This window comes from Rhinoderma darwinii, chromosome 8 (assembly GCF_050947455.1).
Source record: "Rhinoderma darwinii isolate aRhiDar2 chromosome 8, aRhiDar2.hap1, whole genome shotgun sequence".
In the NCBI taxonomy this organism is placed as follows: Eukaryota; Metazoa; Chordata; class Amphibia; order Anura; family Rhinodermatidae; genus Rhinoderma; species Rhinoderma darwinii.
The window spans coordinates 3,767,755-3,783,723 of NC_134694.1; the positions used below are offsets into that span (position 1 = coordinate 3,767,755).

The 15,969-nt window shown below is 50.2% G+C and overlaps 1 protein-coding gene across 4 annotated transcripts in view; it reads left to right on the forward strand.

Moving 5' to 3' along the window:
• NUP214 (nucleoporin 214) overlaps positions 1–15,969 on the forward strand; it is a 45,094-nt gene that overhangs the window by 16,302 nt on the left and 12,823 nt on the right. For all 4 annotated transcript variants that reach the window (XR_012850252.1, XM_075834667.1, XM_075834668.1 and 1 more), the window contains 13 exons: positions 60–143; positions 797–1,078; positions 1,173–1,328; positions 1,414–1,513; positions 1,646–1,721; positions 1,995–2,082; positions 2,499–2,574; positions 3,121–3,185; positions 4,795–4,962; positions 5,043–6,545; positions 6,632–6,702; positions 7,929–8,088; positions 8,261–8,410. Coding sequence is in view for 3 of the 4 variants with exons in the window: in XM_075834667.1 (XP_075690782.1) it covers positions 60–143; positions 797–1,078; positions 1,173–1,328; positions 1,414–1,513; positions 1,646–1,721; positions 1,995–2,082; positions 2,499–2,574; positions 3,121–3,185; positions 4,795–4,962; positions 5,043–6,545; positions 6,632–6,702; positions 7,929–8,088; positions 8,261–8,410 (2,979 nt within the window). In the remaining variant the exon portion in view is untranslated. The remainder of the gene's footprint in view (positions 1–59; positions 144–796; positions 1,079–1,172; positions 1,329–1,413; positions 1,514–1,645; positions 1,722–1,994; positions 2,083–2,498; positions 2,575–3,120; positions 3,186–4,794; positions 4,963–5,042; positions 6,546–6,631; positions 6,703–7,928; positions 8,089–8,260; positions 8,411–15,969) is intronic.

Genomic DNA, 15,969 nt, shown 5'->3' on the forward strand with positions numbered 1-15,969 from the left:
CAGCCACATGGTCATACGTCACTGACACTTAACTTTTCTCCTATTTTACTGTTTCGCAGCCAAGTTATCGCCAGTGAAGCAGAATCAGCTACGAAATTTCCTCACCAAGCGGAAGACCCCGCCAGTTAGATCGCTTGCTCCAGGTACAGATGATTTCCTCAGCATTGATCATTGACTACATTACCTATAGGCGGTCCTGGGAGTCCTATATAATAAATCTGCACTCCTCCAGTCTCTACGGCTCTATTCACAAGCCGTTTTTGCACTGCGTTCAGCTTATACGCCAGATATGGTCCCAGTGCCTACGCCGAATGTATATTTAGGGACCCCGTTACCTGACGTATGGCCAAAAAAAAACGTCCTTTGGGCGTCCACTGGGCCGGTATGCGTCGGTATAGAAAAGCTCGATCTGCTGCTCTATTCTATACAGGGGTATCCCACAAAATTAAAACCAGCTATACCGTGCAGTATATGGTTGTCTTTTTGGGTGGGAGCCTATGGGCAACGTATGGTACTGTATGCCTATAGAGTGGTGTATGTCGGGATTATTTCTGTCTCTCTGCTGCGTCCCGCCAGGCGGAGGAGGGAGCGCGGAGAAACGTCATGTGGCTTCGTTTCTGCCCCTTCCTCTTCTTCATGTCCAAAATATCAAGTATTAAAAATGTAGAATTACAATTTTGCTCTCTGGAAATAAGTATTGGGGGATAACGCCCCCAATAGAGCAGCAATTCCTGATACGTCTCGCGTTCCCTTAGTTTTTGGTGGTCTTTCGAGGAGGTTTTTGTCTGTATTTTAGCCAACCTCTCCCGGTCGTCGTTCCTTAATCCAAGTTCTACAGAAGATCTGGACGACGTCAGTTCTTCATCTTCATTGTCGGAAGCCGCAGATAATCAAGGGAGACGGTCCGAACCGCATCGTGGGCCGGTTAGGCAGGAGACCCCACCCCTGGACCCATCCCCCGTCCGAGCCGTCCGTCATGCCCCCGTAGCACGCACCGTATCCATGCAGCCGGGCTTTGGAACCCCAACTCCTCTATTTGCAAAGGTTCCGCCAAGCTCTGGACCCGTCACCAGCACTCGTAAGTCCCCTCCGGTGTGATAAATTCTGGCCTGCGATCTGTTCAATTTTGGAAGTGACGATTGAGAAGCGCAACCTCTGAATTCTTTATGCAGCCGCGGTACCTGTGCCGGCAATGAGGGTAATCCCATCGGGAGCCGACAGCACAATGCTGGCCACCAGGACCGTCAAACACGGAGCCCCAAACGTCTCCGCAACGCAAGCAGCAGCAGCCGCCATGAGGAGGCAACAGATAACCAACCTGGCACCAGGTAACCCGCAGCAGCCGCGTAAGTATTCACATGTAGTTCCGGCTTTGACTCATTAGTGCGTATGACGCTTTGCTTTCACCTGCAGCCGCGCTCACTGAATCCACCTTGCAAACTGTGCCCAAAGTCGTGAACGTGAAAGAGCTGAAAGGAAATGGGCCCGGGCCCAACATTCACTTAGTCATGATGTAAGTAATTGATGTTTATATGGCCGGGCCGGGGTCCGCTCTAGCACTGTACAAGTATCCGTCTTCTAGATACATATATTTATCATTCTGAACGTTCCATCTTGACCTGATCTATATTTTTGACCCCTTCAGGCCCACCGTACCGCAATCGGCTGCCCAGCTAAGTAACCAAGCATTGACTAAAGCCGCTGCAGCCCAAGCCAAACAGGTACTAAACCAGGAGCCCCTCACAGCAAACGCTTCTAAAATTGTTGTTCTGTAACATTGTCACTTCTAAAAATGTAAAGTGTGATGCACATAAGAGTTTACACCCCTGGCGCCGCTTATCTCCAGGGGTAATACAGGGTTAAACCTGCTGGACTCTGACTTGTCGGAACTTTCATCAGACATCAAGCTGCCCCTACAAACTTCCATGGGTTGCCCAACTTGACCCACGAGAACAACTTTGCGGCCCTGTATTGTTACTTCTGTTTACACCTAGGTCCCTGGTGCCGGTGCATTGAAAGCCGTTCCTGTTCCGTCCAGCTCCCCCCAACCCGGACAAGTTTTTGTACCCAGCAAGGGCACAGGTTAGTTGGCGAGTGACCTAGACCCTGTTTTTTTTACAACATGCTTTAGTATTTATTTCAATAACATACAGCTACTTTGCAGATTAATGTGTCTCCATGGTAACAGACTACATACATATCCTGTGCAGTCTGATCCTGTAGACTTGTTACTCCACTCCTCTTCCTACTAAGAAAAGAGGGCAGGGAGTGGAATAACACAGGACTATAGGATCACACTACACAGGTTTGTAGTCGGTAACCATGGAGACAAATAACTATAGTAGCTGTATACACAAAACGGTAGGAGGTTTTTCATCCGTGCGATTTACAAAATTGCTTCAATTCTTCTTTTAACGGGTACCCGTTCAGATAATATCGGCTGTATGATAACCTGGTACTTACTTGTGAGTAAATGAAACTCTTTTTATTTATTGTAGGAATCGCAGCCTCCTCACCTCCCAGCCTGATCGCTGGTACCCCTGTGAACAAAGCCTTTGTCATTTATTCTCCCAGGTATGAGTCTGCCCTTTATTTGTATTAAGCTTTGTACCCTATAGTCAGATTGGTGATTACAGCTTATGGCCAAGGCCGGACAAACAATTTGGTGGCCGGCCATACACCTTAGATAATTGCCAGCAGATCCCACTGACTAACCGGATCTGTCGACAAATTTGTATCCGAGCGATCCCGCTGATCCGTGGTGTCGGCTACAAGAGCCAGGTTCAGTATTTTGGATTTTTAACATGCCCGATCTTTGTTTCTTCAAACAAGAGATAAGCGTTGCCAGACATACCTTGAGCCACTTATCTCCCTCTCCAGGTGGCAGTCAATATGCATGCCTGATTTCTTCTAGTTATCAACGCCGGCAGGAGACTGGACCCTTTACCCCTAGTATTGACCCCCGTAATAAACCTTGATATTGTTGAAAAGTTGCTTTAAGTCTTTGCATAGTCCCTCCTGTATTGCTCCTGGGAAGTGTTGGGAGGAAAGTGGGTGGTGGAGGCGCCGGAGTCATCGCTGGGCCGTGCTACATCATAACTACCTGTCGTCTTTTTCCAGTGCTTTCGTTACGGATTCTGCCGCCGCTTCCCCTCCCACATCGACCTTCGGAGGCTTCGCTCCAGGTAACCTGCGCCTGAATGTTCAGATTTCTTGTAAATAAAGTTCAATCCTTGTACAAAGGAAAGTTCTGCGACTTAAGGACCTTTTACATCGGCCGCCGATGCCCAGTGTAAAACCCCCTTTATGCATTGGCTATTAATTCTTTACCATTTTCAAGATCTCCGCTTGCTTTCTTTACATTTAGAGACCAAAAGCCCCATCGTGTCTTAGTCTTGCTTACACAGCTGAGGGTTTGTTGCTATGTAGACGATCCTCTGTTACCAAGCAGCACAAATCTCTTTTTTTTTTTTTTTTTTGTTCTGAACTCCTTGGTCGATCGTTGTTGCCTGCACTGACACATTGTAACAAACTTTTAATTGCAAATCTTCTCGTGACCATTTTCATCTATACTTTGTGGGTAATAGTATCTGCAGTGTTACTTGTATATTTGAGGGGCAGTAAATCGCGTGGTAATTTGAGGGGTTGTCTCCGCATGGACGTCGGCGGCGTAGCCTTAGGATCTACCACTGATGTCCAATCAGAATTGGTGTGCGCGGTCACCATTTTCTTGTGTGCTGTATATTCGCAGTCGCAGCCGTTCCTGCACCTGTAGACACGTGTTGTTTCATTTTGTTTGAATGTGCTGTCAATTTTTGTGTTTAAATGTCCGATCAGCGGTGACCTGATCGCTGTAAGGCTGGGTTCACACGAGCACATTAACGTCCGTAATGGACGGACGTATTTCGGCCGGAAGTCCCGGACCGAACACAGTGCAGGGAGCCGGGCTCCTAGCATCATAGTTATGTACGACGCTAGGAGTCCCCGCCTCGTTGCAGGACAACTGTCCCGTACTGAAAACATGATTACAGTACGGGACAGTAGTTCCACGGAGAGGCAGGGACTCCTAGCAACGTACATCACTATGATGCTAGGAGCCCGGCTCCCTGCACTGAGTTCGGTCCGGGACTTCCGGCCGAAATACGTCCGTCCATTACGAACGTTAATGTGGTCGTGTGAACCCAGCCTGACTCTGCGGCAGCGGCCAAATCTAGTCAATGGCCGACCAGAGAAGGCTGAGTGGAGCCAATTGGCGCGGTCTGACTGCTGGAGCCCTTACCTTTAGGACATAGGTGACGTATCCTAGGGATATGCCAGCAATGTCTATGCTGGGATCGCCCCTTTAAACAGGTTTCCCATCTCGTAAAGTGATGGCAAGTCGCTAGCCTATGCCGTTTCTTTCTGGTCAGTGGGGGTCTAACCTCTAGGACCCCCCACAGAACATGAAAACTAACAGGCCGCAGCACAGGTTTAGTTCTGCATCCCCTTCATCGTTTTTTCCCTGCACAGCGGCGCGTCTGGCCACCCACTGTCGGGAACTGCAGTCCAAAAAGCCCACTCGTTCTTAGGATCGGCGGGCGTCCCCCCCCCCACCGACCGGAAAGCGATGCCGTACACTTTATTACGTGGGATAAACCACTTGCAGTCACTTTCATCTGTCGCTTCTCACTGTAATGTGCAGAATAAAGAGGCAGGAGTTACACAATGTATTGTCTCCCCTGAACTTCAGATGGAAGGTGATGATGAGTTGTCTCCAGACCTGAGGGATGAAGCTTTATTCTTTTGATATTTCAGGAAAGGATTCTCATCCGCCTTCAAGTTTTGGGACCGGTCCTGGGAACAAGGCTCCGTTTGTCTCCGGTTCTGAAATTCCAGCCTCGCACTTGTCATTAATGCCGCCATCTTCATCGTCAACCGCCGCTCAGGCACAAGCTGCCGCATCGCCAGCCCCCCTCCTACCACGTAAGTCTTCCAGTCTGGGCAATTGTACAGCCCTTCTGTATGTCACTGGTCAATTCATTGCTTGTCTTTTGATCTTTCAGCCAAGGATGTTACCCAACCTGCAAACTTCGTGAGCGGAGGAGGAATTCGGCAGCAAATCGTCTCTCCCGCGGATATGTCGGCTTCCTTATGGTCTTTTATGCCACCGTCTTCTGCCCCTGCTGATTCTACCACTGGTGTTAAGCCAGCTCCGCTACCAGTTACCCCCGCTACACCCTCAGTCATGCCGCCGGCAGGATTTACAGGTGGCGAGACCCTCGGGAGCTTCTCTGGAATAAGAGTTGCCCAAGTAGAGGATGCGTCCAAACCCGCCCCATCGGTACAGCAAGTTAAAGCACAAGCCGTCAGCTCCTTGGTCAGTTCTTCTGGTGGATTTCTGCCTTCAAAGCCCGGAGATCCGTCTCCAGCCGCAGCCGCTCCTTCACCCGTGCCGACTAATGCACCAATATTGTCCGGGATGTTTGTCCCAGCTCCCAAGTCGAGCCCCCCTATTACCGCGCCACCCGGCTCAGCCCCTCCGGCCAGTGGTTCATCTTCATCCGTTCAATATTCGGCAGGGTTTGCTTTCTTGCCTCCTATAAATTCAACCCAAACGCCTGCGGCTTCGATCCCGGTGACAGCGGTAGCTCCCGGCTTGTTTGGCTCAGATGTTAAACAGTCAGCGGGACAAGAAAAATCTGTGTTGGACTCTTCACAGCTACAGGCACTTTTGGCTCAGACAAGCGAGGGCAGTAGAGAAGCGGCACCCAGCCCACCGGTTGGCAGCACGGTGTCCACACCTCCGGTAGCTGCCCCTACAGCCGCTACATCTCCACCGGCTGCAGAAACTAAGACATTGACTGCCCCATTATCCACATTTTCAGCCACCACGTCCACACCGGTAGCGGTCAGCCCTCCTGCAAACACAAGTTTATCTTCTCAGGCTGCAGGGTTTGTCGCTGCAGAAACCTCAGGACCCCCCAGCACGCAAGTCGCCTCAGGTGGAGGACCCACCGCTCCAGGTTCTGCTTTCGTCCAGCCGCCAGCAGCGGTTTTTGGGCAGGCTCAGCCTGTTAGTTCCGGTCCTCTTCTGTTTGGTCAGCAGAGCGGCAGCACAACCAGCGCATCTGGCTCTACCGCCCCCGCCTCTGCGTTTGGCTCCCCAGGATTTGGAGCGACGGAAGGAAGCGGAGGCTTTGGACAGCACATATTTGGGCAGACAGGGTCTTTCTGGAACGCGTCTCCTGCCTCTGCCAATAACTTTTCCTTCAAACCATCAAGCTTTGCGTCACAGTCGATATTTGGTCAAACTCCTGCCCCTACTGCGGCAGCGAACAGCGGCGGCGGAGGGCTATTTGGGAGTCCTGCAAGTTCGTTCTCATTCGGACAGCTGTCCGGCGGCAGCACCTCCACAGCTGTAGGGGGCATCTTTGAACAGAGTACGGCTCCAGGGTTTGGACAAAGCCCCTCCACCTTCGGTCAGAGTGCCCCAGTCTTCGGCAGTGCCGGCTCCTCGGCTACGACTACAACGTCCTCGCCTGTGTTTGGCTTTGCGCAGGCTGCAGGTGAGCATTGACTACGGTTCTGCGGATTCTTCTCTGCACGCCTTGGGGTACACTCATTTATTTTTTATTTATTTTTTACATTCCAGGATTTCAGACGAGTTCTTCCGGTCCCGCATTTGGCCAATCGCAGGACACCGGCTCAAGTGTCTTCGGACAGGTACAGATTTACCAATTTTCCTTATTACCTCAGACTGTTCACGGTCTAGTGCAGCCCATACAGGTCTATGTTTTACCGGCAAATCGTAAACCCCCAGCGATCGGCCGTTCTCTCGGGTGGCCATACGTATCCCCCGCACCGGCCTCTGATGTATTACATGGCGACCATTCAAATGAACAACCGTCCATGTCACATATGGACTGGCAGAAGCTCCAGGCTAAAAGAGTGGGGTTCCAAGCAGGGGCTCCCCTCTATGACGTCTATATGCCCCCCAATAGGGTATGTGGACAGGGGTTGGATTCATTTCTTATAGAGAATGCGGTACCGGTTGGACTCCGCTCGATATTGAAGTCTTCCCAGTCGCCCTCCTCCCCGTAGCAATGTTTAACCCTTTAATGACCCGGCCAATTTTTGTTTTTTCATTATCGCTTTTTTCTTTCCCGCCTTCCAAAAGCCGTTACAAATATATTTTTTCAGTCGAGTGGTGTGAGGGCTTGTTTTTTGCGGGGCGAGCTCTAGATTTTATTGGTACCAATTTGGGGACTTTTTGACTTTTTTTATTTTTTTGGGGAGCTGTGATTTTTTTTAAAAAAATGTCTTGTTTTTACGGCATTCACTGAGCGGGTTTAGTAACTTTAGATTTGAGTAGTTCGTACGTCTGCGGATGCGGCGATACCAGTTAGATTAACTTTTTTTGTTAGTTTTTTTTTTTAAATTTTTTTTTTATGTGCACATTAAAAAAACTATTTTTTTTTTTTTTACATTTTTTTTTAGAAGTCCTCCCAGGGGACTTAAACCAGCGATCATTGGATTATACACTATATACTGCAATACTAATGTATTGCAGTATATAGCGATTTTGACCGGCTTCTAGCAGGGCTTAAAAGGAGTACGAAGATGACTGACCTGAGGGCCTTTATTAGGCATCTAAGGGGTTAAACGAGCGGAGTCAAAGTGACTTTTGATTCCGCCCGTTGCAGTAAGATGTCGCTATTACACAGCCGGCACCTGCTCAGCCGGCTCCATACTCTCCCCCCCCTTAACATGTACCGTGTACATATACGTGGCATGGGCTTAAGCCAAAGCGGTCTTTGCATTCCTTTAGGGGTCTGTTCTGAGGGGAGAGCAGAGGTTAATTCCCATGTGTGGTCTCTGGATCCGCCGGCTCCACGTATGTAAGTGACCAGTTCCATCATTAACAAGCGTCTTCTGTTTCTGTTGTGCAGCAGTCCTCGTCCTCCGCTGGGGGCCTGTTTGGCGCAAGCAGCAATGCTGCGGGCAGTGGAGGCTTCTTCAGCGGTCTCGGAGGCAAACCCAGCCAAGAAGCCGCTAACAAGAATCCCTTCAGTTCATCTGGAGCAGCATTTGGCGCCGTCAATTCCACCAGTGAGTGCCCGTCCTGTTCTGGAATTTATGTTCATAACCTGCAGCCGTTGGCATGTGACCGCAGCAGCCAATCGCAGGTCGCTAGTGTAATACCGTTAATTATGTTGTTCGTGTTGACCACCCGCTATACTCTTCATGACGTCACTGTTCCGACCTGTTTTCTCCATCTCAGACCCCAACGGCCTATTTGGTGAAAGCGGGGCCAAGTCGTTCAGCTTTGGCAATAACGCGACATTCGGAGACCAGAAGTCTTCAGGAACGTTCAGCGCTGGGACAAGCGTGGCCTCCCAAGGATTCGGGTTTCCCAGTCCCGGCAAATCAGGTAATGTACCGGTGTGAAAGGAGCGTCCTGTCCTGCAGTAACATTACACATGTGGCTCTCACACCGGCTCATGGGAACAAATAGCTGCACCCAGATGAGATCCTAAAACTGCAATATCAGAACTGCCCCCATATACACCCCAGCTTGGCAAATATTGGCATTTTGGGTCCTTTTCCTTCTGTAAATGCACTGTCCTCTCTTCCTGCTTGCTGAGTGGGCCGGCATCTGGTGTGATGTCAGTGCTGTAAGACCTATGCTGCTCCCCCTCCCCTCTCGCAGCATGCTGTGTTACACACACTGAGGGAGAGATGCTACAGCTGCATCCCCCTTCCTCCCTGTCAAGTATATACGGTTTCTATCTAGGAAGATTTTTTTGTTGACCTGAGGTAGTTTCTGAATACTTCCACAGATTTTGCAGGCTGCTGGGAGGTGAGGAAGGTACACTTTGAGGGTATGTTCACACGAGGGCGTCCGTAACGGCTGAAATTACGGGGATGTTTCAGCCTGAAAACATCCCCGTAATTTCAGCCGTACCGGCATGTGCAGGCGCTTGGACGCCGCGTCCATTACGGACGTAATTGGCGCTGCTATTCATTGGAGTCAATGAATAACGGCTCCAATTACGCCCAAAGAAGTGACTGGTCACTTCTTTGGCGCGGGCGTCTATTTACGCGCCGTCATTTGACAGCGGTGCGTAAATATACGCCTCGTGTGAACAGACGAACGTCTGCGCATTGCTTTCAATATGCAGATGTTTGTCAACGCTATCGAGGCGCTATTTTCGGACGTAATTCGGGGGAAAAAACGCCTGAATTACGTCCGTAATTAGTGCGTGTGAACATACCCTAAACCTTCCCCATGCGGATCACGCCAGTCGTAGGTCAGTATTTCACTCCTTTATGATGGTTCCACTTCTGCGGATATTCTTAAGGATTCTTAAGAATTTGTGCAGATGCTCCGTAGCGAGTGTCGATGCCTTGGATTTCTTTGTGTTACGATCTAAGACCTCGTGACAGTCGCTGAGGAGCAACCGTGAAATTGGCCGGTGCCACAGATCATGGACGTTGCGTTAAATTTCCATGGTGAGGTTCTGCTGGGCAGTCAGGAGACGGACCGTATTGTACCTCCACATTGCCCGTACTGTGGTATCCATAATCAAGGGAGTCTTTTGTTGTTCCGTCACCCCACCCCCGATCTCATACAGTGGGTTAGATACTTGTACTTTATAATGTTTCTGTTCTTGCTGTAATAGAAATTGGTCATCCGTTTACTGACTTCTTGCTGAGCTTGCAGACAGCCACCAGTCTGAAAAAAATCAGCTGTAGTGTAAAGTATGAGGGACAGAGCAACAGCCTGAATCTATGGTTAGACCAGATCAGGGCTGTATTTTACAGTCTCTTTCTATTGGAGAAGTGTTTTTTCAGAAATTGCCTGGGTACATTCTGCCAACTAAACTGCATTGTGTGAACGTTCAGGTGAATTTCCTTACCATTTTCAAGATGTCTTATAGCTGTCAGTGAATTGATCCCTTAGTGTTCACATCCAGAAGCTGAAAATCTGTACGGACCTAATACTTCTCACATCTGAGGGTTTGTTACAATTATATCGGGACTAGACCATCTTTTGTGAACATTTGCAGCACAAATCTCTCTCTTTTAATGATAGTTTGTTACAATGTATCAGCCTGGATTCCAGGCTGTTTACCTCATAGGGGATTGTCTAAAATTGATACAATTGTAACAAATGTCAACTGTCGGAATGTCCAGAGGTGCAAAACACATTCTGACCTGAAAATGAACAATAATCCCACTCACTGACAGCAAGCAGAGATCTTAAAAAGTTGAAAAAATGGAATCGCACAGTACATTAGAAAGTTAGAGGTTTTTTATTACGCTTCATATGAGAGTTGATGAATGTTGTAAACCCGGGGTGGTCAAAACTGGCGAGATTTAGCATATCCGGACCCCCACAAATTCTCTTGGATTGACCCCCCCCCCTCCATATAAGATAGCTGAAGCCGCCATCTGTCCCTTTCACATAGGAGCAGCCATGATTATATCCATCACCCCGTACATGGCCCTTCCCTGTGATGTTCCCGGGTGTATATTAGGGGTGTATATTCTGTGCGGTGCCCGTGTCTTGCCTGTGATGTTCCCGGGTGTATATTCTGTGCGGTGCCCGTGTCTTGCCTGTGATGTTCCCGGGTGTATATTAGGGGTTTATATTCTGTGCGGTGCCCGTGTCTTCCCTGTGATGTTCCCGGGTGTATATTAGGGGTGTATATTCTGTGCGGTGCCCGTGTCTTCCCTGTGATGTTCCCGGGTGTATATTAGGGGTTTATATTCTGTGCGGTGCCCGTGTCTTCCCTGTGATGTTCCCGGGTGTATATTAGGGGTTTATATTCTGTGCGGTGCCCGTGTCTTGCCTGTGATGTTCCCGGGTGTATATTAGGGGTGTATATTCTGTGCGGTGCCCGTGTCTTCCCTGTGATGTTCCCGGGTGTATATTGGGGGTTTATATTCTGTGCGGTGCCCGTGTCTTGCCTGTGATGTTCCCGGGTGTATATTAGGGGTTTATATTCTGTGCGGTGCCCGTGTCTTGCCTGTGATGTTCCCGGGTGTATATTAGGGGTGTATATTCTGTGCGGTGCCCGTGTCTTCCCTGTGATGTTCCCGGGTGTATATTAGGGGTTTATATTCTGTGCGGTGCCCGTGTCTTGCCTGTGATGTTCCCGGGTGTATATTAGGGGTGTATATTCTGTGCGGTGCCCGTGTCTTGCCTGTGATGTTCCCGGGTGTATATTAGGGGTTTATATTCTGTGCGGTGCCCGTGTCTTGCCTGTGATGTTCCCGGGTGTATATTAGGGGTTTATATTCTGTGCGGTGCCCGTGTCCTCCCTGTGATGTTCCCGGGTGTATATTGGGGGTTTATATTCTGTGCGGTGCCCGTGTCTTCCCTGTGATGTTCCCGGGTGTATATTAGGGGTTTATATTCTGTGCGGTGCCCGTGTCCTCCCTGTGATGTTCCCGGGTGTATATTAGGGGTTTATATTCTGTGCGGTGCCCGTGTCTTCCCTGTGATGTTCCCGGGTGTATATTAGGGGTGTATATTCTGTGCGGTGCCCGTGTCTTCCCTGTGATGTTCCCGGGTGTATATTAGGGGTTTATATTCTGTGCGGTGCCCGTGTCTTGCCTGTGATGTTCCCGGGTGTATATTAGGGGTTTATATTCTGTGCGGTGCCCGTGTCTTGCCTGTGATGTTCCCGGGTGTATATTCTGTGCGGTGCCCGTGTCTTGCCTGTGATGTTCCCGGGTGTATATTAGGGGTGTATATTCTGTGCGGTGCCCGTGTCTTGCCTGTGATGTTCCCGGGTGTATATTAGGGGTGTATATTCTGTGCGGTGCCCGTGTCTTGCCTGTGATGTTCCCGGGTGTATATTAGGGGTTTATATTCTGTGCGGTGCCCGTGTCTTGCCTGTGATGTTCCCGGGTGTATATTAGGGGTTTATATTCTGTGCGGTGCCCGTGTCTTGCCTGTGATGTTCCCGGGTGTATATTCTGTGCGGTGCCCGTGTCTTGCCTGTGATGTTCCCGGGTGTATATTAGGGGTGTATATTCTGTGCGGTGCCCGTGTCTTGCCTGTGATGTTCCCGGGTGTATATTAGGGGTTTATATTCTGTGCGGTGCCCGTGTCTTGCCTGTCATGTTCCCGGGTGTATATTAGGGGTTTATATTCTGTGCGGTGCCCGTGTCTTCCCTGTGATGTTCCCGGGTGTATATTAGGGGTTTATATTCTGTGCGGTGCCCGTGTCTTGCCTGTGATGTTCCCGGGTGTATATTAGGGGTTTATATTCTGTGCGGTGCCCGTGTCTTGCCTGTGATGTTCCCGGGTGTATATTAGGGGTGTATATTCTGTGCGGTGCCCGTGTCTTCCCTGTGATGTTACTGTATATTAGGGGTTTATATTCTGTGCGGTGCCCGTGTCTTGCCTGTCATGTTCCCGGGTGTATATTAGGGGTTTATATTCTGTGCGGTGCCCGTGTCTTCCCTGTGATGTTCCCGGGTGTATATTCTGTGCGGTGCCCGTGTCTTGCCTGTGATGTTCCCGGGTGTATATTAGGGGTGTATATTCTGTGCGGTGCCCGTGTCTTCCCTGTGATGTTACTGTATATTAGGGGTGTATATTCTGTGCGGTGCCCGTGTCTTGCCTGTGATGTTCCCGGGTGTATATTAGGGGTTTATATTCTGTGCGGTGCCCGTGTCTTGCCTGTGATGTTACCGGGTGTATATTAGGGGTTTATATTCTGTGCGGTGCCCGTGTCTTCCCTGTGATGTTCCCGGGTGTATATTCTGTGCGGTGCCCGTGTCTTCCCTGTGATGTTCCCGGGTGTATATTAGGGGTTTATATTCTGTGCGGTGCCCGTGTCTTGCCTGTGATGTTCCCGGGTGTATATTAGGGGTTTATATTCTGTGCGGTGCCCGTGTCTTGCCTGTGATGTTCCCGGGTGTATATTCTGTGCGGTGCCCGTGTCTTCCCTGTGATGTTCCCGGGTGTATATTAGGGGTTTATATTCTGTGCGGTGCCCGTGTCTTGCCTGTGATGTTCCCGGGTGTATATTAGGGGTTTATATTCTGTGCGGTGCCCGTGTCTTGCCTGTGATGTTCCCGGGTGTATATTAGGGGTTTATATTCTGTGCGGTGCCCGTGTCTTGCCTGTGATGTTCCCGGGTGTATATTAGGGGTTTATATTCTGTGCGGTGCCCGTGTCTTGCCTGTGATGTTCCCGGGTGTATATTAGGGGTGTATATTCTGTGCGGTGCCCGTGTCTTGCCTGTGATGTTCCCGGGTGTATATTAGGGGTGTATATTCTGTGCGGTGCCCGTGTCTTGCCTGTGATGTTCCCGGGTGTATATTAGGGGTTTATATTCTGTGCGGTGCCCGTGTCTTGCCTGTGATGTTCCCGGGTGTATATTAGGGGTGTATATTCTGTGCGGTGCCCGTGTCTTGCCTGTGATGTTCCCGGGTGTATATTAGGGGTTTATATTCTGTGCGGTGCCCGTGTCTTGCCTGTGATGTTCCCGGGTGTATATTAGGGGTTTATATTCTGTGCGGTGCCCGTGTCTTGCCTGTGATGTTCCCGGGTGTATATTCTGTGCGGTGCCCGTGTCTTGCCTGTGATGTTCCCGGGTGTATATTAGGGGTGTATATTCTGTGCGGTGCCCGTGTCTTGCCTGTGATGTTCCCGGGTGTATATTAGGGGTGTATATTCTGTGCGGTGCCCGTGTCTTGCCTGTGATGTTCCCGGGTGTATATTAGGGGTGTATATTCTGTGCGGTGCCCGTGTCTTCCCTGTGATGTTCCCGGGTGTATATTTGGGGTGTATATTCTGTGCGGTGCCCGTGTCTTCCCTGTGATGTTCCCGGGTGTATATTAGGGGTGTATATTCTGTGCGGTGCCCGTGTCTTCCCTGTGATGTTCCCGGGTGTATATTAGGGGTGTATATTCTGTGCGGTGCCCGTGTCTTGCCTGTGATGTTCCCGGGTGTATATTAGGGGTGTATATTCTGTGCGGTGCCCGTGTCTTGCCTGTGATGTTCCCGGGTGTATATTAGGGGTGTATATTCTGTGCGGTGCCCGTGTCTTGCCTGTGATGTTCCCGGGTGTATATTAGGGGTGTATATTCTGTGCGGTGCCCGTGTCTTGCCTGTGATGTTCCCGGGTGTATATTAGGGGTGTATATTCTGTGCGGTGCCCGTGTCTTGCCTGTGATGTTCCCGGGTGTATATTAGGGGTGTATATTCTGTGTGGTGCCCGTGTCTTCCCTGTGATGTTCCCGGGTGTATATTAGGGGTTTATATTCTGTGCGGTGCCCGTGTCTTCCCTGTGATGTTCCCGGGTGTATATTAGGGGTGTATATTCTGTGCGGTGCCCGTGTCTTGCCTGTGATGTTCCCGGGTGTATATTAGGGGTTTATATTCTGTGCGGTGCCCGTGTCTTGCCTGTGATGTTCCCGGGTGTATATTCTGTGCGGTGCCCGTGTCTTGCCTGTGATGTTCCCGGGTGTATATTAGGGGTGTATATTCTGTGCGGTGCCCGTGTCTTGCCTGTGATGTTCCCGGGTGTATATTAGGGGTGTATATTCTGTGCGGTGCCCGTGTCTTCCCTGTGATGTTCCCGGGTGTATATTAGGGGTTTATATTCTGTGCGGTGCCCGTGTCTTGCCTGTGATGTTCCCGGGTGTATATTAGGGGTTTATATTCTGTGCGGTGCCCGTGTCTTGCCTGTGATGTTCCCGGGTGTATATTAGGGGTGTATATTCTGTGCGGTGCCCGTGTCTTGCCTGTGATGTTCCCGGGTGTATATTAGGGGTGTATATTCTGTGCGGTGCCCGTGTCTTGCCTGTGATGTTCCCGGGTGTATATTAGGGGTTTATATTCTGTGCGGTGCCCGTGTCTTGCCTGTGATGTTACCGGGTGTATATTAGGGGTTTATATTCTGTGCGGTGCCCGTGTCTTGCCTGTGATGTTCCCGGGTGTATATTAGGGGTTTATATTCTGTGCGGTGCCCGTGTCTTGCCTGTCATGTTCCCGGGTGTATATTCTGTGCGGTGCCCGTGTCTTGCCTGTGAAGTTCCCGGGTGTATATTAGGGGTTTATATTCTGTGCGGTGCCCGTGTCTTGCCTGTGATGTTCCCGGGTGTATATTAGGGGTTTATATTCTGTGCGGTGCCCGTGTCTTCCCTGTGATGTTCCCGGGTGTATATTCTGTGCGGTGCCCGTGTCTTGCCTGTGATGTTCCCGGGTGTATATTAGGGGTGTATATTCTGTGCGGTGCCCGTGTCTTGCCTGTGATGTTACTGTATATTAGGGGTTTATATTCTGTGCGGTGCCCGTGTCTTGCCTGTCATGTTCCCGGGTGTATATTCTGTGCGGTGCCCGTGTCTTGCCTGTGATGTTCCCGGGTGTATATTAGGGGTGTATATTCTGTGCGGTGCCCGTGTCTTCCCTGTGATGTTACTGTATATTAGGGGTGTATATTCTGTGCGGTGCCCGTGTCTTGCCTGTGATGTTCCCGGGTGTATATTAGGGGTGTATATTCTGTGCGGTGCCCGTGTCTTGCCTGTGATGTTACCGGGTGTATATTAGGGGTTTATATTCTGTGCGGTGCCCGTGTCTTCCCTGTGATGTTCCCGGGTGTATATTCTGTGCGGTGCCCGTGTCTTCCCTGTGATGTTCCCGGGTGTATATTAGGGGTTTATATTCTGTGCGGTGCCCGTGTCTTGCCTGTGATGTTCCCGGGTGTATATTAGGGGTTTATATTCTGTGCGGTGCCCGTGTCTTGCCTGTGATGTTCCCGGGTGTATATTCTGTGCGGTGCCCGTGTCTTCCCTGTGATGTTCCCGGGTGTATATTAGGGGTTTATATTCTGTGCGGTGCCCGTGTCTTGCCTGTGATGTTCCCGGGTGTATATTAGGGGTTTATATTCTGTGCGGTGCCCGTGTCTTGCCTGTGATGTTCCCGGGTGTATATTAGGGGTTTATATTCTGTGCGGTGCCCGTGTC